Below are 23,288 nucleotides of genomic sequence, written 5' to 3' on the forward strand. Positions count from 1 at the left end.
GCACAAATAGAGAGAGTGGTAAAGAAGACATATGATATGCTTGCTTGCATAGGTCGGGGTATTGAGTACAAGAGTCAGGAAGTCATGCTGCAGCTTTATAGGACTTTGGTTAGGCAGCTTTTTAGGACTTTGGAGTACAGTGTGCAGTTCTGGTTGCTCCATTGCAGGAAGGATGTGGAGGCTTTGGAAAGGGTGTGGAGGAGGTTTACCAGAATGATGCTTGGATCATGAGTAGTAGATACAGGATGAGGTTGGACAGACTTGGATTGTTTTCCCTGGAACACCGGAGGTTGTGACGAAACCTGATAGAAGTATATCAAAATGATGAGAGGCATCGATATGGTAGACAGAAGCTTTCGACCAGGATGGAAAAAACAAATACATTAATTGCTAGGCCATTTATAGCTATTTATAGAAAATCACATTTTTGATTGTGACAAAATAATTGATGGTTCATTTTCTGAAGATTAAAATATTGTTCAAATTGTTGCTTTCTAATAATCTTCACTTTGAATTGTTGCGGCCTTAGTTCTACAAACACTCATTCTAAATTCATCACAAAATTTCAATGTATTTCTATTAGAAATGTGATCAAATACGCATTCAAAATGCATTGAACTTTTTTACCTCCACTTCATTGTATTAACATGTAATATTTTTCCAATGTTAATATCAAACTGGGAGCATCTTAAAACAGCAAGGTATATAAGTAATTATAGAATTGTTTTTCTTTTAATATTATGTCTGAATGTGAAACTTGCACATCATCTTAGAAATGTCATTTTGCTTTGGTTGTAAAAAGGTCTGAAGGAAGATTGAGTTTAAGCTGCCCCACTCAACACAATTTGCCCGTGAAAAATAATCAGAGTGAAACAGAAATTCCTACTGATCAGATATTCATTGAAGACTATTGTACCAGAGCACATTGTAACAATAATTGTGATGGCTTTGTTGTTGCTTTGTTATTACATTGGTGCAGTTTTTGAGAGCAATAATAATATTTAATGGCATTCTATCTCAATAATTTTACTTGACCTTCAGGACCGATTATGATTTTCATTCCTTCCTTATTATTAAACAATCACACCTATGTAAAATTCTCACATTGAGCAAGAATTTGAGGGGTGCCAGTGCTCAAAGGTACATAATCTATAAATTTTATGGCAAATACTATTTAGAAGAAAGCATCTTATTAAACAAAAATAAAGAGATTTAAGAAAATCTCTACTCACAGTAACTGTGATTGCAATAATTCAGTAATTACAGCAACACTTGGAGCATTTCAACTTAAGGCAAAATTATTATACTACAATTTATGTGTATTCAGTGAAGCAGTTATTCATTTAAGATACCTATAAACATACAGTTGTTAATGGTTGATAACACGATGTCATGATAGCAAATATGTCAAACTATATGACATGGATTTGCAGCCAAACTAATGCAATGGTTTCTGTAAGAAATATTTTATGGCTGCCAATAATCCTTAGAATATTTTTATGATATGTTGTAATAAAGCTGATAAATATGGAAATGAAATATCTGGTTATTGTTCTCAGCGGGTATATACTATGGAAAATATATTTACTACAATAGTCATACTGAAAAAATGTATCGAAAGTTAGCGTCTAATTTGTCTTTGTTGCATCAGATTAGAAGTCTACAATTCAAAAGCTATGTTACAGTAGCCGATTGAAAAGAGTAAATGGTTGCATTAAAAGTGAAGGCTAAATTAATATATTTGTGTTTGTTGTGAAAATTATCTAACTGTTATAATTTACAAGTTGTTACTCAAGATAACCCTTTCAACCAGAACAGGGAAGTAGCTAATTCAAGTTAACTAATGAATGCACTGCTCTTGAATGAGTATCTCACTATTAATTTGTATTGATGAATTATTCTGCTTAATAACTAATTTAAATCTAAATTATTCCCTATAAAATATATTAATAAGGTTTGTGCTTATATCATTTTAAAGATGGAAAATCAATTTTGCAATTTATTTACATGAAATTATGATAACCAAAAAGAACTTGTTCATTAACCAACCTTTTGAATTTTGTTGTTGGTTATTGGATTAATAAGATTAATAAATCAGTGTACTAAAAATACGATCTAAATGTGATTACCAAAGTTTGTTAAAGTCAGCAAAATATATTCTACCATAGTTCAGTAACTCAAATGTAACAACTAATAGTCATTACTTTCTAAGTACTGTGGATTTGATTGTAAAGTGAATGCTGACATTAGACTTTAACTTCTGCCCCCTCAGGTGGAACTGACAGGCAGCAGTGTGTTTGATTATGTCCACCCGGGAGACCATGTGGAGATGGCAGAGCAACTGGGCATGAAACTTCCCCCAGGGCGAGGCATTCTCTCTCAGGGTACCGCAGAGGATGGAGCCAGCTCAGCATCTTCGTCCTCACATTCTGAGACCCCCGAGCCAGGTGGGAATTTCAAACAGAAGGGGCAAGGTTGAGGGCATGACCTTTGAAATGATTGAGCTCTATTTACAGATGTAAAGACCAGGGGGAAATATGGATAGTTAATAGTTAATATTACTGCTGAAATATTCAATGTGTGATTGGGCAATCCTGTTAATTTAACTAAACAAGTCAAATAAATTGATCTAAATTAAGACCATTAAAAATAAACATTTTACCAATTTAGGGAGTGCCTATATAATTTGGAGTACTTTGTTTTTGGCACAGAAAGCTATGTGTTATTTGTGACATTCATATTTAGCATGGTTTATAGCTGTACTTTTTGTTTTATTTTTTAATTGAATCTTTATGCTGTTTGCGACCCACTAGCTAGGGATACAAGTTTGACTGTGCAGTAATTTTATACAGATTTGCCCCCTCACTGTTTAATTAGATGAATCTTGGGGGAATCAACTGAAGCAACATTGCTCATTGGGATTCTTTCCAGATTCCTTATAGACTTTGCATTCAGGATGTTCCCATTTTGATGGTGTTGTACTGATGATAATTTAAGTATTAGGGGAAAATCCATTTATAAATTAAACAAAATGATTTGATATCCATCAGTCCCTTAGTTCATCAAGCTGTTCAAACAGCAGGAAGATTGGCTAGTCTGTCTAGGTCTACTGAGAGCTCTGGTAATTAGATCTGCTAAGGATTTATTCTTCACTGATTGGGGCTTTAAATTAATTGAAGTTCCACATTTGTGTTTTGTCCTATCCGTACTTTTTAAAAAGTAAATATTTCATACACTTGTGGACCAGACTCTATGAACAAAAGCTGGAGCAGTTTAAATTGTGAATTTTCTCAGGAGAAGGAGGTGGATAATTTAATGAGAGGTCTGATTAAGAGTCTAAGATCTGTTTGCTTACTTGGGAAATCATTATTGTACTAAAGAAGGCATGGAAAATTTAATACAGCATTCATTTTCTTGTACTGCACTGCTAACACAAAACCACTCAGGGATATCTATCTCACAACTTAGTGCATTCTACATTAGGAAGAATTTATGAGATAGTCTTTACCTACTGTATATGTTGTCAAGGATACGTGTGTGTGTGTGTGCATGCGCGGCCATTTGTCTGTCTGGAGATATGTAATGCATTTTTCTCCCATGAATTGTGCAAGTCAATGATTCCATTGTTAAGATACCAAACTGATTGACCTAAGGAAGTTCATTGAAAACTGTTCTCTGAATATGTCAAAATAATTAAGTTTGTGCTCAGAATAAAAGGCTGTTAGTACAGCTCCTCACAATATTAGTTTGATTCCCAGTGGCTCAGATTCATCTCCAGAAATTCTTTACTTGAAAAAATGTAAGGTGTTTCGATAATGCATTCAAGTACTGTAATTGGCTTCATTTTAACAAAGCAATAAATTGACCGTTTCCAACACAAAAAACTGATGAATGCAAAAGCTGCACAGTTTTAAAGCTTGCCTTCTATTCAAGATGCTGTGGTTCAGGTATAAACACCGGCTTCATTGTAATATGATATTTCCATCTTGATAGTTTGTGCTTCTTCAATATTCATAAGGTGAAGATCAAACAGTAACAATAACCCTTTGTGTGTGCTATATTGTGGAATTCAAAATAGGCTGATGTATTAAGGCTGAGCACATATCAGTTTCAGCATTCAACCTTGGGTATTCATTGGTAGAGAATACAGGCATTGACTATTGCTTGAATAGACATTATTTTAACGTATATGGCATAAATGAAGTCAATTAAGTTATGCACATCTTTCTTGCAACTATTTTATTTAATTCAGTTCCCTTTGAAATTAATATGTAACTCCATAATTTGAAATCAGAGTTGTGTATTTTCTGTTTCTTTTTTGGACTATACAGTAGTAGCAGAGGTGGATAAAGAATTCTAAAATCTGGCCGGTTGGTCATATAGATTCATGGTTTGTTGCATATTATTAAATACCTTTAAATGCATAAACTGAAGATCACCTCCTAGAATCGACAATCATGGATCGATCTTAATCGACTTTCAAGTTAACAAGCTCCGTTAAAGAATTCTTTGGAATGCAGTTTTTAAATATCACTATCTAGAATGTATTATTAATTGTTATGACAGTGCTCATTTCCATTTATTAAGCTAATAATCTTCTTTCAAATGGAACAATCCTCTTGCATTTATAAATATTTTATATCTAGTAAGAAATGAAAGCATCAGTGTATAAGAGACTATATTTTGGGAATTATATACTCTTAAGCAAATATTCCATTTTGTCATCATTGAGCTGTGGTTTTGTATCATTGCTGTAAAACCTACAAGCAATGGATAGGGCATGGCATTTTTTTTCCTTCAAATAGTATTAAACCTAAATAATTCTTCAGTATTTGTCGTGGCATTATATGATTAACATATTTTTCCCTATAATTGCTATTTTTTAATTCTAATTTAAATGTACAAATTGCAGTAAGACAAGAATGCAATATTAAGACATTAAATGTTAGAGTTTACTTAACATTAAATTCTCATTTCAAGATGTTAATTTTGAAACTATTATTTCAATAGTTTTGAAACAATTCAAAACATATATTACATAAGTTTTATGTTACCACTTAAAATGACTGAAGGATCATTTATTGCAATAAAAATACCAGAGATTACAATGGGCCAGATAATGCTCGAACCAGCATGTTTGCCACGTCCAAATCCCCAAGGCTGCACCGACCTCCAGGTTCAGGAACCTAAGCCCATGTCCCAGGGCCACCGGAAGGCATTAACAGTGCACCACCATCAAAAGGCATGTTTTATATGTGTATTTGATGTTCAGAAACATTTAAAAACAGCTTAGTTGAAGTTAAATCATTAAAATATATTGAACAACAGTAAGTTAATTAAAAATATACGTATAAATTATACTAAAGAAAAATAATCAAATAATTGAACCTAAACCCACAATTTTATTGAAAGTTGGGGATTGAGTCCATGGCAGAGCAAGGATCAGATACACCTGCATCTGACATACAGCAGGTGGTTCAGAACCACGTTGACCAACGAAGGGCAGATGACTGAACTGCCAGGAATTGGAATACAATTTGTGCCACCAGTGCCGCCATAATACTAGAGCATTAAAATAATTTTAAAACACAAATGATAATATTAATATATTATCATTTGTGTTTTAAAATTATTTTAATTAGAAAAATCTGGACATTTCTATGCTCTTTATGTCACAGGTTATCAGTAAGTCATTGTTGGTGAAGATGATAAGTTTGTCATCTCCAGATTTCTGATTTTTGGCCCACTTAACTGTCATGTATTTGCAGCTCTTAACACTATCAGAAGGTCAGTGTAAATCAAAGTTGATTTACTTTCAAAAGAAATGAAAGAAAATCGGAGTGCAAGTGAGTTTATGCCAATCTTATATGCCCGGTTCTTGGCATATTTTAGTACATTGTTAGCAGAAGTCTTTAGAAGAAGTACAAGAAAACTAAAAGAGAAATTAAAAATTATTTCATTTTAATTTCACGTCATTTTCAGCTGAAAATGTATGCCTACCATAGTATTCTCATTCATTTCACTGCTGTCACATTTGGTTAGAGATTTCATTTTCCTCTTATTATATCCTTATCCTTCGGTAAAGTTATCTTTGGTTCATATTTTTCCTGCATTTTTGCAATATATATATCCTGCATTTGAGAACTTACACCATGCTAGTTTATTATGTACTGTTTCGATTTGTGTGGGGCTTATTATGCAAAATTAACCCCAACAACATCACAGGGCAGATCTGGATTCTGCTAACTTAACAAAATGCCAATTTTTGCTTTGAGAGGCAGAGAGCAAAACCACTTGCGTATGAATTAGTGGTAGACAAAAATACTGGAGAAACTCAGCTGGTGAGGCAGCATCTATGGAGCGAAGGGAATAGGCAATGTATCAGGACGAAACTCTTCTTCAGACGCTTGAATGAATTATGAATCAGTATAATTTATGAACAAGTATGAATTAGTGCTTGGTTCTAGGAATGTAATTTGTATCATTGTATTAATAGCAATCATTCAAAGGACAATTTCGAAATTTCGAGATTTATATATATTTTTATTTTGTTCTTAAAACGAGAACCCTTTGATCGTGTCTGCATTCTATTAATAGGATTTTTGTCTTTTATTACTCACTTTTATGTTTTTTATAAACTTTCTGTAGGTATTCCTGTTTTCCTTTGCATGGTATCTCCTCCATAGCACTCACAATTCTCCAAGCTAGAAAGCAATTGGGTGACATCTTCTTTGCTCCTTGACAATGTCACATAAATTAAACACATATCAAAGCACTTCCCAGTTCTTAAAGTAGATTCATGTCTATTTTACCCAAGGGACCCAGCTGAGACCAGGAACTCATGCAAATAATGAGCAGGATGAACTTGATAGATAATGGGAACATAGCTCAATGGATGGGTCATTTCACCTCTCAAGATTATTCTGCCATTCTGAAATAGTCCTTCAATAGTCCTTGTCCCCAGTTTATGAACACCTTACTTGTGATCAATGTGTACATCCCAGAAGTATTTGGGAGACCGGGAGATGGAATTGCCAGCTGCTGCAGGGCTGCAGGTGACATTTCTTGACATAAGCTGGAACTTTGTCGCATAGAACCCAACAAGAATTCATTCTAGTTAACACATTGATGTCCATTTTGTGAACCCTATCTAGAGTCATGGTATCTGAGCCTGCAGCAGTGACCCTTATAAAAAGATTAAAAGCATTTTATTTTAAAGCCTAGTTTGCAGAAAATTCTTTGAAAATAATATCTTTATTAGCCCAAGATAAGCTTGGGCTAAATTTGTTAATATCAGCATTGTTATTAAAAAAAGGTGAAACAAGATTTAAAATGCCTCTCCAGACTATCTATTGCTTTGGGATAACCTGCCTCTGCAAGCAGCTTCTGCATGTGGGAACTCAGTTCACAGACACATTTCTGACGTGAACTGATCAGGTTCTGAACAGTTCTCAGAAATGGAACCCTGACATAACCCAGAGAGGACCTGTACATGATTTTCCCATATCCCTTAAAATTTCTGGTTATCAACAATTCGTCCACCTTAGATTTAAAAATAAATAGTAGCAATTGCCATTTGTGGAGCAAACTTCTCTGGCAAACTTCTCTATCTGCAAAATAATTGAATTTCACAGCAATGTTTTGTTCGGGGTTGTAAAATTGAAAATGGATGTATTCCGAGAAGTGAACCCACTAACAACAATTTCCGAAGGAGACACAAAAAGCTGGAGTAACTCAGCGGGTCAGACAGCATCTTTGGAGAAAAGGAATAGGTGACGTTTCAGGACGTTTTGACCCGAAACATCACCTATTCCTTTTCTCCAGAGATGCTGCCTGACTCGCTGAGTTACTCCAGCTTTTGGTGTCTATCTTCGGTTTAAACCAACATCTGCAGTTCCTTCCAACACAACAACAATTTCTGGGGTGTTTTTGCATCACTGGAAATCTGACCAAATTTTCAGACAGCGTTACACGCCTGATACATTATCTGATGCTTGGATACATGGAATGAGTTCAATCCCTATTCAACAATCATTTAAAGGCATTGCAAAGTAACTTAGACCATGGTGCTGCATAGAGCAGATTGAATACCTGCCGGTATGGAAATTGCCTGATTTAGTTTTGGAGCAGCCTCACCCATAACATTAAAGCACAAACCCAATTACTTGGACGCCTGAGCTCCAACATCCTTCGTGACCCTTTTCACCCAATCAACTTTGCAGTTTTGCCCCCATGGAGGAGGCATCCTCTCCCCTAATGTATTCTCCATCCTGATCTCAAACAATCTATCAGACCAAATTGCCAGCTTCTGCCCTTGATGCTCTCCAGTACCAAGTATCGATCTTTCCCTCTCCAAAGTCCCAATTGTACGGTCAAGTAGTAATTTCACCCCTCTGACTCTCCCCAACATCATGTACTGCCCCTACCGTATTACCCCTGTATGCTCACCACTCTGCACCAATTCCTCTCAATACTGTGCTGATATTTCCCTAATCACCCCTACCTGGTGCAAAAAATGCCAATGGTCCCAGTCCCATTCCGTATCTCACTCACTAAAGTGCTCAGATAATTCCAGCACACCCTGCACTCTGCCCACTGTTGCAATCTGATAATCCAGTAACTCACCTCAACAAAGTCATTCTAGCCACTGCATTGTTTGTTTGTACATAGGTGAGTAGTTGTCGACCTGAAGTCACTCCATTTCGTTCTTGGCAAATGGTGCCTGACCCATTCAGTAAACCCTTCTGTTCTGTTCTGCAAAATGTGAGTTATTGGGGACGTACATACTCCTAATGAGGTGCCGCCCACACTCGCTGCTGGTTTATGTAACTACCAGCCTATCTTTTTCAGATATGCATATCGGCAGGCCCTTGGGTGACATAATGCCATAATATAAGAGGTCTGAATGAGCCCCACGGATCCACAAAACGGCTAAATGAAACATTAACAGTTGGCTAGACCATGTCCATCTTAGATTTCTAGCTATAAAAAAGAAGATGGTTTTTGAGTGCTTCTGAATATATTTAGAAATATTCAAAACTATTAAAATCAATTTAATAGTCATTGAAAACATATCCATACTAAACGTTGTTTAACAAATAGTAAAACTAAATTACCTACAAATTCTTAAACTTTTAAACAATGATATGTGACCTTAATACCACACAGCTACAGGTATCTCTCCATTCAACTGAACATGTTCACAAGGTCTATGTGGCACAGGTTTGTCAAACTGATTCCCAGATTTCCCAGGTTGGCAGCAAATTGAGGGACAGCAGTTACTCTGGGGAACTAGCCTGAACTTTCTGACATTTCTGGGGAGTAAATGCATCAAACCACCAAATCTCCAGTTTTCAAGAGAGTTAGATTTAGCTCAAGGGATATGGGGGGAAAGCAGGAACAGGGTACTGATTTTAGATGTTCAAAAAGGAACTGCAGATGCTGCAATATCGAAGGTACACAAAATTGCTGGGGAAACTCAGCGGGTGCAGCAGCAACTATGGAGCGAAGGAAATAGGCGACGTTTCGGGCCGAAACCCTTCTTCAGTCTGATTTGCAGCTCTCATTTCATTGCAGTCTATTTGGCATAATGATTAGATGTTAGATGTTACAGAAGAATGTAGGATGGAAAACAGACACCAACCCAACATCAGTAATTGAGAAATTTAAAAAATGCTGCACATCGAAACACTGAAGTACATTCGCTGTGCTCTCTCTATCCCTCTTCTTCTTTTAGAGTCATAAGGTTATACAGCACGGAAACAGGCCTTCGACCCAACCAGCCCATGCTGACCTAGATGTCCCATCTACACGAGTCCCACCTGTCCGCACCTTCCCCATGTCCCTCTAAACCTTTCCTATCCATGTACCTGTCCAAATGTATATTAAATTTGATCTCTGCGATATAGATAGATAGATAGATAAATACTTTATTATCTATCTATATCAAACAAACATTTCTATTTCACTTTCACTTTTCAAAAACATCAGTCTGAAGAAGGGTTTCGGCCCGAAACGTCGCCTATTTCCTTCGCTCCATAGATGCTGCTGCACCCGCTGAGTTTCCCCAGCAATTTTGTGTACCTACTGATTTTAGATGATCAGCCATGATCATATTGAATGGCCAAATGGCCTACTCCTGCACCTATTTTTCTATGTTTCTAAGTTCCGACCAAGTAAACTCCAACCCAACTGAATACCTTGTGTTATTTAAAGACAGGCAAGTATTTCTGAAATTCCTCATGTCTTATGCCAACTTTTGCACCAAATGATCAGAAGGATACATTTCTTAGATATTTCTTCGTCATCTATCCCGATTTGTGATTTTCCACGGATCCATCTTAATTGATAAAAGCAGAAATCTGCACCGACAGAGAATTGTTTTCTTTCAGGAATTCTTAAATAAGGTTGATTAAAGAAATATTTCAATTTAAAAAAAGATGGCATCAATTCAAGTTTTTTTAGATGGACTTTCAGCATGATTTAAGTCATTGGTTTCCACGTCTTTTTTTGATGATTCCCATTTAAGAGAGAATTGTTCTTACCGGGCACGCCCTCCCTCCACCACTCACATTCCATTCTCCACACAAATCATAAATAGAGTCATAGTCATAGAGCACGGAAACCAGCCCTTCGACCCATGCTGACCTAAATGCTACATCTACATTAGTCCCACCTGCACGCATTTGGCCATATTCCTCTAAACATTTCCCATCCATGTACCTGTCCAAATACATTGTAAATGGTGTTAGAGTATCTGTCAAAACTACCTCCTCTAGCAGCTCTTTCCTTATACCTCTGAGTGAAAAAGTTGCACTTCAGGTTCCTATTAAATCTTTCCCCTCGCACTTTAAACCCATGTCCTCTGGTTCTTGATTTCCTTACTCTGGGTACAAGACTTGGTGCATTCACCCTATCTATTCCCCTCATGATTTTACACACCTCTAGGAGATCACACCTTAGCTTCCTGTTCTCCAAAGAATAAAGTCCTAGCATGCTCAACCTCTCCCTTTAGCTCAGGCCGTTGAGCCTTGGCAACATCCTTGTGAACCATCATTTAAGGAATGGATGTGCTAGGATTAGTTTAGTTTTTTAGTTTTTTAAGTTTTAGAGATACAGAACGGAAACAGCCCCTTCGGGCCACTGAGTCTGCACCGACCAACGATCCCCTGCACATTGACACACACTAGGGACAATTTACACTTATACCAAGTCAATTAACCTACAAACCTGTACTCTTTGGAATGTGGGAGGAAACCGAAGATCTCGGAGAAAACCCACACGGTCACTGGGAGAACGTACAAACTCTGTACTGTCAGCACCCGTAGTTGGGATTGAACCTGGGTCTCCGGCGCCTGCAAGCGCTGGAAGGCAGCAACTCTACTGCTGCGCCACCATGCCGCCTACGTAGAGTTGTAGAGTTTTGATCTGATTTGTCATTTTAAATAGCTTATCTCCATCTACGACAAGGTGTTCATTACACGCGTAGTCTTACATCACAGAAATAAGGAACTCCGGATGCTGGTTTACACGTACAGTAAGGATACAAAGTGCTGGAGTAACTCAGCGGGTTAAATGGTTACAGAGGACATTGATAGGTGAGAAGATTTTGGTCCGGACACATCTTCGCCTCAGATGTGGAATAATAATAATACTGACACAATATTTACAGGTTACATTCCTTGGACTCCGTGTTTATTATCTCACCCAGCCATGGCCTCCTGCCTTGGCTTACATAGTGCACATGCGATCTGACCTCCAAGTCATCTGATACAAAGGTCAAGATATTTGTATATCATCATGACTCATCATCATGACATCCCTCCTTTACCAGAATTAAACTTTAAATTAATATGTGTTTTTTCTAATATACTTTCCAATTAAATTCTTACTAAACATATTTGTATTTTCATTTGTGTTCCATTAACTCATGAAACAGATGCATTACAACTACAAAACAAATGCAACTTTTTACACTCTTGTAACCTTAATAAACCCCTTGCTCGTAATAAACAGTATTATAAAAAACAGTATCATAATAAACAGTATCATACTAAACAGTATATTCTATAACACAAAATCGTCATATCGCTTGGGGACTCTCCTTTGACGGTTTGGTCTACCAGTTGGCACAGAAGCATCAGAGCCTGTTGAATCTGCCAAAGTGTTGTCACCCAGACACCTTCTCTGCTCACCACCTGCATTGCAGCGTGCTGCCTCTGGAACTCTGATCACCACCTCGGAAATGTCATCTTGCCCCTCTGAATCAGTAGCTCTTGGTGGATTTAGGGCTACCTCGTTTTGTGTGTCCCTTGGACATGTACTTTTTGATGCTCGATACATTTTTCTTGTAGATAACACCTTCTGGAGACTTGACTGTCCTCGATACAACATTGTATGGCTGGCAATGGTAAGGAGTGTCTATCTTACTGCCATCATCTCGCCTCACAAGCACATCACCCCCAGGAATTATTTCAGAGTTCCTTGTTTCAAGTAGGCATACCATTTTGCCGCACCTTTCTTTTTGGCATCATAGTCTCTCAGCTCCTGGTCTTCCATGATCTCTCGCACTTCTGGTATTTTAGTGCAAATTTTCCTTCCAAACAAAGCTTCTGCTGGACTTTTCCATGTTGTTGAGTGAGTGAACGCCCGATATACAGCTTACTTACGCTAATAGTGCATCCTTCCAGTTTAATCCTTCGGCATGGGCGATTCGTATCCTCTTCTCTTTGGACTGGTTTTATCACTCTACTTCTTCATTAGCTTGTGGCCATTTCAGAGTCACCTTGTGATGATGGATACCTGTGATTCCCATGTATTCAGCAAACGTCTCAGAAACAAACTGTGGCCCATTGTCAGAATACAATGTAACAGGCAACCCATGTCTGGCGAAGGTAGTCAAAAGTACTGGAGAAACTTAGGTGGTGCGGCAGTATCTATGGAGCGAAGGAAATAGGCAACCCTTCTGACTGATGTAGGGTGGGGGGGGTGGGAAGAAGAAAGGAAGAGGAGGAGCCAGAGGGCTGAGGGAGAGCTGAGAAGGGGGGGTGACAATGAGGATTACCGGAAATTGGAGAAGTCAATGTTCATGCCGCTGGGGTGTAAGCGGAATATGAGGTGCTGCTCCTCCATTTTCCGGTGGTGCTCACTCTGGCCATGGAGGAGGCTCAGGACAGAAAGATCGGATTCGGAATGGGAGGGGGAGTTGAAGTGCTGAGCCACCGGGAGATCAGATTGGTTATTAGAAACATAGAAACATAGAAATTAGGTGCAGGAGTAGGCCATTCGGCCCTTCGAGCCTGCACCGCCAATCAATATGATCATGGCTGATCATCCAACTCAGTATCCCGTACCTGCCTTCTCTCCATACCTTCTGATCCCCTTAGCCACAAGGGCCACATCTAACTCCCTCTTAAATATAGCCAATGAACTGGCCTCAACTACCCTCTGTGGCAGAGAGTTCCAGAGATTCACCACTCTCTGTGTGAAAAAAGTTTTTCTCATCTCGGTTTTAAAGGATTTCCCCCTTATCCTTAAGCTGTGACCCCTTGTCCTGGACTTCCCCAACATCGGGAACAATCTTCCTGCATCTAGCCTGTCCAACCCCTTAAGAATTTTGTAAGTTTCTATAAGATTCCCTCTCAATCTCCTAAATTCTAGAGAGTATAAACCAAGTCTATCCAGTCTTTCTTCATAAGACAGTCCTGACATCCCAGGAATCAGTCTGGTGAACCTTCTCTGCACTCCCTCTATGGCAATAATGTCCTTCCTCAGATTTGGAGACCAAAACTGTACGCAATACTCCAGGTGTGGTCTCACCCAGACGCTGTACAACTGCAGTAAAACCTCCCTGCTCCTATACTCAAATCCTTTTGCTATGAAAGCTAACATATCATTCGCTTTCTTCACTGCACTTCTATTGTGGACCGTGCGGAGGTGTTCGGCGAAATGATCACCAAGCCTACGCTTGGTCTCACCGATGTAGATCAGCTGACATCTAGAGCAGCGGATGCAGTAGATGAGGTTGGAGGAGGTGCAGGTGAACCTCTGTCGCACCTGAAACGACTGTTTGGGTCCTTAAATGGAGTCGAGGGGGGAGGTAAAGCGACAAGTGTAGCATCTCCTGCGGTTGCATGGGAAAGTGCCCGGGGACGGGGTGGTATGGGTGGGAAAGGAAGAATTGACCAGGGAGTTACGGAGGGAGCGGTCTTTGCGGAAAACAGACAGGGGGGGAGATGCGAAGATGTGGCGAGTGGTGGGGTCACGATGGAGGTGGCGAAAATGACGGAGGACTATTTGTTGTATGTGACGGCTAGTGGGGTGGAAGGTGAGGACTAGGGGGACTCTGCCCTTATTACGAGTGTGGGGATGGGGAGAGAGAGACATGTCTGGCGAAGATCTCTACTAATGCCTGTACAGTCTTTTCTGCTGCAGTTGACTTCATCACTGCATACTCATAGTACCTATTATAGTAGTCTACCACTACCATAACTGATTCACCTGTTGGAAGTGGTCCAAGAAAGTCAACAGCTATGTCAACCCATGGTCCTGTTGGCAACTTTGTACTTCTAATTGGTTCTGGTGGGTTGCTCCTGCTTGTGATTTGGCATCCGTGACAGGTATTGATAAATTTTCCGGCATCTTCTCACAATCTGGCCACCACACTTTGCTCCGCAAATTCTGTTTAGTACCGACGATGCCTAAATGTCTTTCATGAACTAATGACACAATCCTTGGTCGCAGTGCCTGCGGGATCACCAACCTGCTACCTCTCAGCACACACTGACCAATTACACAACATTCATCTTTTATTGGAACATATGCTTTGTAAGGGCATTGATCCCATTGCCCACTGTGAATACGCTCTCTGATATCTTTGAGTTCAGGACCATGCTCTGATTCCCTTTCAACTTCCCTCGTTGTCACGGCTCCTGGCGTTGACTGAATTGCGACGAATCGCACAAAGTTCTCTGCTTCCATCTCTAGCATGGATGTTGCTCCCAGCTGTTCATCCTTCAACAGTCTCGATAGCGTGTCCACGATGTTTGCTTTCCCAGCAATGTGGACTACTTTGTACTTGTTCTATCCTGGCACATGGCTCAGACCTTGTCCAATCACTTCTGACGGCTTGTGATCTGTAACACGTTCAAATTCAATCCCGTACAAGCAGGGGCGGATTAAGGCTCACTGGTGCCCTAAGCACTGACCAATCTTGGTGCCCCCCTCCTTTCCACACTGACCCAGTCCATTTTAGTTGTTGACCTGTCTGACCAGATATACAATGCAGGTTGCAGCAGTACAAAAATGTATTCATATGATAACACAATATACTGTACAAACTAAGCCAAGCTTGGGCTACATAAAGTTCTACAAAAATGCAATACAACATCTATTTTAATATTTCACAAGTTAAATGTATCAAAGTTCCAATATTCATGACCTGAAAGGCATTTTTCTACATTTCATTTTCGCAAAATCACTAATAACATCCTCGAAATTAATACTTCTCAGAATGTCTGCTTGAATTGTTAATATACACAGTGAGTCGAGTCTTTCTTGAAGCATAACTGATCTATTTGGGTTTTTTACACGTTTCAGTTGTGAGAAAGACCTCTCTGTTGTGCAGTTGGTGACCATTAATGTTAAAAATATTCTTAAGGCAATTTCAACATTTGGAAAGGCACTCTCTAGTTTGTCTTCTGTAATTGTGTTGTAAAGTTCCATGTGAGTGAAAGATGTTTTCTTGGTTGTTTTAAACTTATGAAGAACATATGAATGGAACTGCTGAAGCTCTGTAGACAAAGTGTTGTTCATGTCATCTGGATAAGCATCAATGAGTGTCTGACAAGTCTTTGAGTACCTTTCACTTTCTGATAATTGGGAATTAGCACCTTGTTGGGTGGCATTAGGAACATCTGTCAGACAAGAGAATCTGTCTGCTATTTCAGTGTACACCTTTCGTCTCCTCGTCATTTCCGTTTCTAACTTTTCAACAATTACATAAAAAGTGGAGATACGGAATTTGTCTCTGGCACTGAGAATGACCTCTGGTGCATTTCCATCGTTGGGCATTCTCTTTCTTATATGCTTACGCGTTTGAGTTGCTTTGTATTCTACATCAGGGAGCATGTCCTTTGCAAGTGATTCAAATCTCTCAAACTCATCTCTTGATGTGTGCAACTGGTCTGCCAATGATGAATACAAATCTGCACATGTTTGCAAGATCACATTTTCACTTTGAAGAAGTTGACTTGTTCTATGAAACTTTTCTAAAGTTTAATTCCAAAAATTCAGCATGAACACAAATTCCAGTTCTTGCATCTTGTTTGCAATATTCTTTGCCTCCCTTCTAGTGTCACCTTTTTGCAACTGGTCATCTGATAAATCTTCCAAAGCTTCCAGAATCTTGAAGAAAGAGTTGATAATTGCTGCAGTTGCCACAGCATGTGCTTCCCATCTGGTGTCTGAAAGTGATTTCAACACTTTTTCATTTCCAATGCAATCTTTGAGAATTCTCCACCGAGCAGTTGAGGCTGAAAAGAATGTGTAGAGCAGTTGTACAGTGGAAAATAAATCTACTGCAACTTGACAGCAATCCACAGCACTTCATCCAACTAAATTTAGTGAATGAGCTGCACAGGGTACATAAATGGCAAACTGATTTGCATCCAAAAGTTTTTGCTGCATGCCATTGTAACGTCCAGACATGTTGGCAGCATTGTCGTATGACTGCATTTAGCAAAATCCAATTTACAATCATCACATAAGTACTTCAACACCTGCTGTGCCATAGCTTCACCAATGTGGTTTTGTAATTCCAAAAATGTGATAAATCGTTCAACTGGCTGTCCATCTTGCAAGTATCTGAGCACTATGCTCAGTTGGTCAACATGCGAAAGATCAGGCGTTGAGTCCACAGACAGACTGAAGTACCCAGAAACATTAATTTTGTCAATGATGACGGAGTGCACTTTCTTTACCATTAACTCAATAAGTTCCTCACATATCGTTTTGGACAGGTACGAAGGGTTGCCTTTTCCAGCATTGCCATACCGTGATATGTGAGCAGCCAAGAATGGGTCAAACTGACTTATCAATTCGAGTAGCCCCAAATAATTCCCATTATTGAGAGACCCAAATTTTTTCCACTTTTCCTCGGAATGACAATCCTCGTTCAGCCAGTGTGCAAATGACTGCTACAACACGCCGAAGCACATTCTCCCAGTAATTGTACTCCTCTTCAACTCCTTTCCGAGTTAAATATGTCAACATGGCATCTCGGTGAGTTGTACTTTTTTCATGGTTGTCAATTACAGCAGTGTTTCGCCAGTCACTGAATCCTTCATTTCTAGCAAAATGCGTTGACCCTTTGGGCGCAAATAGTTTACAAACAAAACAGTAAACTGATCCTTTTGAAGGAGAGTACAACAGCCATTCTCTCTTGTAGAGTTCACCATTGGCTTTTATTCCAAAAAAGATTTTCTGTGAACAGTATCTCTTTGGCTTCCCACTGATGAAATTGCGACACGATTTGTCAAATGGCCCATTGTGGTGCTGACATTCACTGGGTCCACAAGCAACCCAATAAGTCACATCATCACCATAAAATTCATCCCACAACCCTGGGTCCTTAGCTTTGTTCATTTCATCCTTGGTCAGTTCTCTAAACTCCTTGGACAGTTCAAAAGCATTTACACATCTTGTCGTAGAACTAGGTCCAGGTTGTGGCACTTCATCATGTGCAACGTCATCATGAAAATCTGGCCTTGCACCAACACTGCCTGTTTCTGATGAAGGAGATAGATTTGATTCACTTGCTGTCTCTGAAGACTGACACTGGTTTTGATCTGGATCATCTTTCTCTGCAGTTTGTAAGAAGAAATCTGTCAACTTTCCTGTCTTGGCTACAACAGACAGATTCTTTTGCTCATTCTCTTTTGCACGTTTTCTCTTTTGCGCACCACTCAACTGAACACGCTTCATTTTTGACGTTTACATGGGGCTGAAATTAAAAAGGGGCAGAGAGGGTCATTGAAATGACTGTCATGACAACTGAATTTGGCTCCATCATTTTACTTTTAAACACATGCTATGACACTGCACCTCGCCAACAAAATATTGCTTAAATCAGGCAAAAGTAGACACAAAAAGTCTCACAAAAGATCGACAGATAAGAGACGACTATGTATACTAATTAAATAAAGGATCATTGAAGCTGTATGACATCTTACCAGTGCAATAGTCTTAGATTTCCAAGGATATCGCACACATCATGTCTGAGGCACAGAGTCGAGAATATTCCACAACAGGAAACATGTGACAGTGTTAATGATCTTACTGACCGACAGAGGTCAGAGTGCACTGCGCCAGCAGTGCCCCTTGTGGTACACCTGGGAAGATAACCCTAGGGTGCACCATGATCAAGAAACAGAACATTATGATCAATTTGCACTAGTTTTATCAATTTTTTTTTTTTTACAAATCTTCATTCGTTTTTTTTTCTTTTCACCCTTTTCCCAACTTTGTGGTGCCGCCTTTGGCCCTGGTGCCCTAAGCATGTGCTTAGTCTGCTTAATGGTTAATCCGCCCCTGCGTACAAGTATGCATGGAATCTTTCACAGGCCCACACTAATCCCAGTGCTTCTTTCTCTGTTTGAGAATACCTTCTCTCCATGCTGGTTAACGATCGAATGACATATGCTATGATTCTGGGACCATCAGTGTACCAGCACTGCTCCTAAGCCGACCAGACTTGCATCTGCTATGACTTTTGTTGGTGCAACTGGATCATAATATCCAAGGGTTTCTGCACTCATTAGACTCTGTTTCAGTGATTTGAATGCCTGTCTCGGTTCATTACCAAACTGGAACGGTACGTCTTTCCTGGTCAACTTTCTCAGCAGATCTGCCAGTGTAGCAAAATTTGGAGTAAATTTTGCACAATAATTGACCAGTCCTAGAAAACTCCTCATCTCGGTTGCATTCTAATAATAATAATAATAAATTTTATTTGCGGGCGCCTTTCAAAGTCTCAAGGACACCTTACAGAAATTAACAAGAGAGAAAAAACATATAGTCGGAGTAAAATAAATAATGACATCACCAATACACAAATTAAAGACAGAAATCGCTCCAAAGACAAAAAATCAAAAACACAATGTGAAGAGAGAGCAGCGGCAGCTAAACCGCGCCAGCGTACACTCTCCCTTCCGACAGCCATCTTGGACACCGACTAACATATTAACTTACACACAAAAAAATCATCCCCCCACAATGGTTACCACTCTGGGGGAAGGCACAATGTCCAGTCCCCATCTCCAGTTCTCCCAAAGTCAGGCCTATTGAGGTTCACGTGCATCTGCAACAGCTTTCACTTTCGATTTGGCTGGGTTCAACCCTTCACTTGTGAGTCTGTGTCCCGTGAAATCTATCTCAGAGACGCCAAACTTGCACTTGTCTTCATTCACAGCGAGTCCTGCTTCTTGAAGTTTAGTCAACACTAGCTTCAACCTCCTGTCATGCTCTTCACGAATTGATGCATGGACGATGATGTCATCTGATATGTTTGCTACTCCTGGTACACCTTGAATCACTCTGTGGATTTCGTACTGATAGATCTCGGGAGCAGAATTGATTCCAAACATCAGTCTTTTGTACCGGTACAATCCGCAGTGAGTGACGAATGTTGTCACCTCTCTTGACTGAGGATGTAATTACAACTGATGATATCCCCACTTGAGATCAATTTTGGGAAACACTTTACTGGTTGATAACTCTTGTAACACCGCATCAACCGTAGCAATTGGGTGTCTTTCTCTGATTATTGCCTCATTGGCTCTCCTCCTGTCAACACACAGTCTAACGTCATCATTGGGTTTCGGCACAATCACAACTGGACTCACCCATGGTGTCGAACGTTCAACTGGTTCAATAATGTCCTGATCAATCAACTCCTCGATTTTAGCTTCTACTTTTCCATGGAGTCCAAATGGCGTTTCTCCGCACGAGTTGAACTATCGGCTTGACATTTTCATCAATGGCTAACTTCATTTGCCGGCCTTTCAATTTTCCAACCCCTTGGAATACTGAATGAAATTCCTGCCTCATGTCATCATATGACTGCACTGAATTGACATGCACTCCGATGTGAAGCACTCCCAGCTCTCCAGCTGTATTTCTACTCAGTAGAGCTTCTCCCTTCTCCTCTATCACCACAAATTCTGCTTCCGTTTCTCTATCTCCGACTACTACTTTAGCCGTGAAACATCCAATGGTCTGCAATGGTTTAGTTGCGGTGTATGGATATAACTTCCTACTACACCTCCTGGACATGCACTTGACTTTCTGCTGTTTCAAGCATTCCCAAAGTGATCTGTCAATTACATTGCTGTCGCTACCAGAATCTGGCAATGTAACACCTCCGATGGTCACTGCAACTTTCTTGTGATGGCCCTCATTTCATGCAAACTGATAATTCCTTTTAACAGCATGCTCACCAGCTTCATCACTGTCTTCATCACTTCCGAAATCACCTTCTACGTGACGGACATGACCCTTCTTTTTCTGCCAAGGTCTGTCTTTCTTTTCACTGGACTACCCTTTCTTGTTGTAATCACTTGTCTTGTCCCTGGCCTTACCTTTACATTTCTTTGCAAAATGATCTTTATCTCCACATTTCCTACATGTCCTACCTTTTGCTGGACAACATGCATCTTTCCCTATGTGACCCTTGTTGCCACACCTGTAACACTCGATCTCACATTCAGGCATACTTCTTGGTCTACCGTAGGACAGCTGGTTTACTTGCCCAGTCTTGGAATCTTTCAGTTTCATGCTGTGAAATTGCCCCTCAACAGCTTCCAGTGCTGCTGCAATCGACAAAGCATCATTAAGGTTTAACTCACCCCCTTTTTCTAGCAGCCTTCTCCTGAGTTTGTCTGACCTGCAATGCTGGACAACCTGATCCAATATCTGGTTTTCCACATCAGCAGCCACATATTTGCATCCTACAGACACCTGTCTGAGTCTCGTCACAAATTGAGCAACAGTTTTGCCCAATTCCTGCATTGTTGTTGAAATGTAGCATTTGGCAGCACCACATAATGACTGTTCAAAGCATCAACGGCTTTCTTATAGTCTTCCTTCATTCACTCAGGGAGTGTTTTAAAAATTTCTTGAACTGCTGGCCCCGCGGTGAAAAGAAGCAATGCTCTCCGCTGCGCCTTCTGCCCCGGCATATTCTGTGCTAAGTGCTAAGAAATCAGCTCCAGCGACTGCCATTTAAAAAAAAATCATTTCCCAGCTCGAAGCCATGAATTCAGAATCCAAAATATCTGAAATATCCGAAATATTCTTGTTGCCAATGTCACATCTTCGCTTCAGATGTGGAATAATAATAATACTGACACAATATTTACAGGTTATATTCCTTGGACTCCGTGTTTATTATCTCACCCAACCATGGCTTCCTGCCTTGGCTTACACAGTGCACATGCAATCTGACCTCCAAGTCAGCTGATACAAAGGTCAAGATATTTGCATATCATCATCATGACTCATCGTCATGACAAGACTGATTGTGGTGGGTGAGGGAGGAAAGCTGGAAGAGTGGAGGCAGGACAAAGCATGGCAGGCAAGGGAGATTTTGATAGGCAGATGGTTGGAACAAAGGCCAGAGATAAAAGAGAAAGGTGTGAGGCAGGATTGGGTAAGGGGTAGATGAGAAAAGAGAGGGGGAGTGTTTAAGAAGGAACTGCAGATGCTGGAAAATCGAAGGTACACAAAAATGCTGGAGGAACTCAGCGGGTGCAGCAGCATCTATGGAGCGAAGGAAATAGGCAACGTTTCGGGCCAAAACCCTTCTTCAGACTGATGGGGGGTGGCGGGGAGAAGAAAGGAAAAAGGAGGAGGAGGAGCCCGAGGGCTGAGGGATGGAAGGAGACAGCCCGAGGGCTGAGGAAGGAAAGGAGACAGCAAGGGCTAACAAAATTGGGAGAATTCAATGTTCATGCCCGCAGGATGCAGACTCCCCAAGCGGAATATGAGGTGCTGTTCCTCCAATTTCCGGTGTTGCTCACTCTGGCCATGGAGGAGACCCAGGACAGAGAGGTTGGATGGGGAATGGGAGGGGGAGTTGAAGTGCTGAGCCACCGGGAGGTCAGGTAGGTTCTTGCGGACCGAGCGGAGGTGTTCGGCGAAACGATCGCCCAGCCTCCGCTTAGTTTCACCGATGTAGATCAGCTGACATCTAGAGCAGCGGATGCAATAGATGAGGTTGGAGGAGATGCAGGTGAACCTCTGTCGCACCTGGAACGACTGCTTGGGTACTTGAATGGAGTCGAGGGGGGAGGTAAAGGGACAGGTGTTGCATCTCTTGTGGTTGCAACAGAAAGTGCCCGGGGAGGGGGTGGTACGGGAGGGAAGGGAAGAGTTACGGAGGGAGCGGTCTTTGCGGAAGGCAGACATGGGGGGAGATGGGAAGATGTGGCGAGTGGTGAGGGGGAGGGTGGGTTGTAGAGGTTACCTATTCAGTTGCTTCTCTTGTGTTGACTTTTGGCATCCCTCCTTGAGTTGTGGCCTGTACCAGCCTCTCTCAGCCAATGTCACAATATTTTGTGACATTCATTCTATCGCATTTTTATTCTATCACAAGCACTTCCTTTGTTCTCTTCACTACTTCTTTTCTACCATGATCATACAGCACAGATACAGGCCCTTCAGTCCAACTTGCGCATGCCGACCAAGATGACCCATCTACACTGGTCCCACCTGTCCGAATTTCAAATGATAAGTAATCGTTGATTCCAGTATAACCATTTTCAACCCCTCTCCCATCCCCCTCTCCCCTGTTAGAATCGAATTGCTTCCACTAGTTTCATTTGAATCACATGAAGGGACATATAAGGGACATTATACTGTCTGGAGCTGAATCAGGGAGCAGGTTAATTTGTTTAAACTATTACAACATCAAATAAAACACTTCGCTAGTGAGTAAATTGAAGGGAGTGTTGAATGAATCTTGAAATGAATTCAGCCTGTGGTTTACAGCATTTTCTAGTTGAAGCTGAGTTTACTCTGAATTCCAGAAAGTCTGAGTTGTGGAAAGCAAGGCAGCAGCAACATCTTGAGTATAAGCTCTCTAACTTACTGTGTAATAGAACTTTGAAGGTAGAGGAAAACATTGCATTTGAGTCCTTCGTATTTCTCCTTTCATTTCTCCTTTCATCTTTTGGCATATCCCCAACGTGCCTATAATCCAGCTGAAAACATTTTGGCAGTTGATCTCATAG

At 40.3% G+C, this 23,288-nt stretch overlaps 1 protein-coding gene across 5 annotated transcripts in view; it reads left to right on the forward strand.

Moving 5' to 3' along the window:
* npas3 (neuronal PAS domain protein 3) overlaps positions 1–23,288 on the forward strand; it is an 831,055-nt gene that overhangs the window by 668,053 nt on the left and 139,714 nt on the right. For all 5 annotated transcript variants that reach the window (XM_033027104.1, XM_033027103.1, XM_033027107.1 and 2 more), the window contains one exon: positions 2,273–2,447. In XM_033027104.1, the coding sequence (XP_032882995.1) occupies positions 2,273–2,447 (175 nt within the window). The remainder of the gene's footprint in view (positions 1–2,272; positions 2,448–23,288) is intronic.

This window comes from Amblyraja radiata, chromosome 9 (genome assembly GCF_010909765.2).
Source record: "Amblyraja radiata isolate CabotCenter1 chromosome 9, sAmbRad1.1.pri, whole genome shotgun sequence".
NCBI lineage: Eukaryota > Metazoa > Chordata > Chondrichthyes > Rajiformes > Rajidae > Amblyraja > Amblyraja radiata.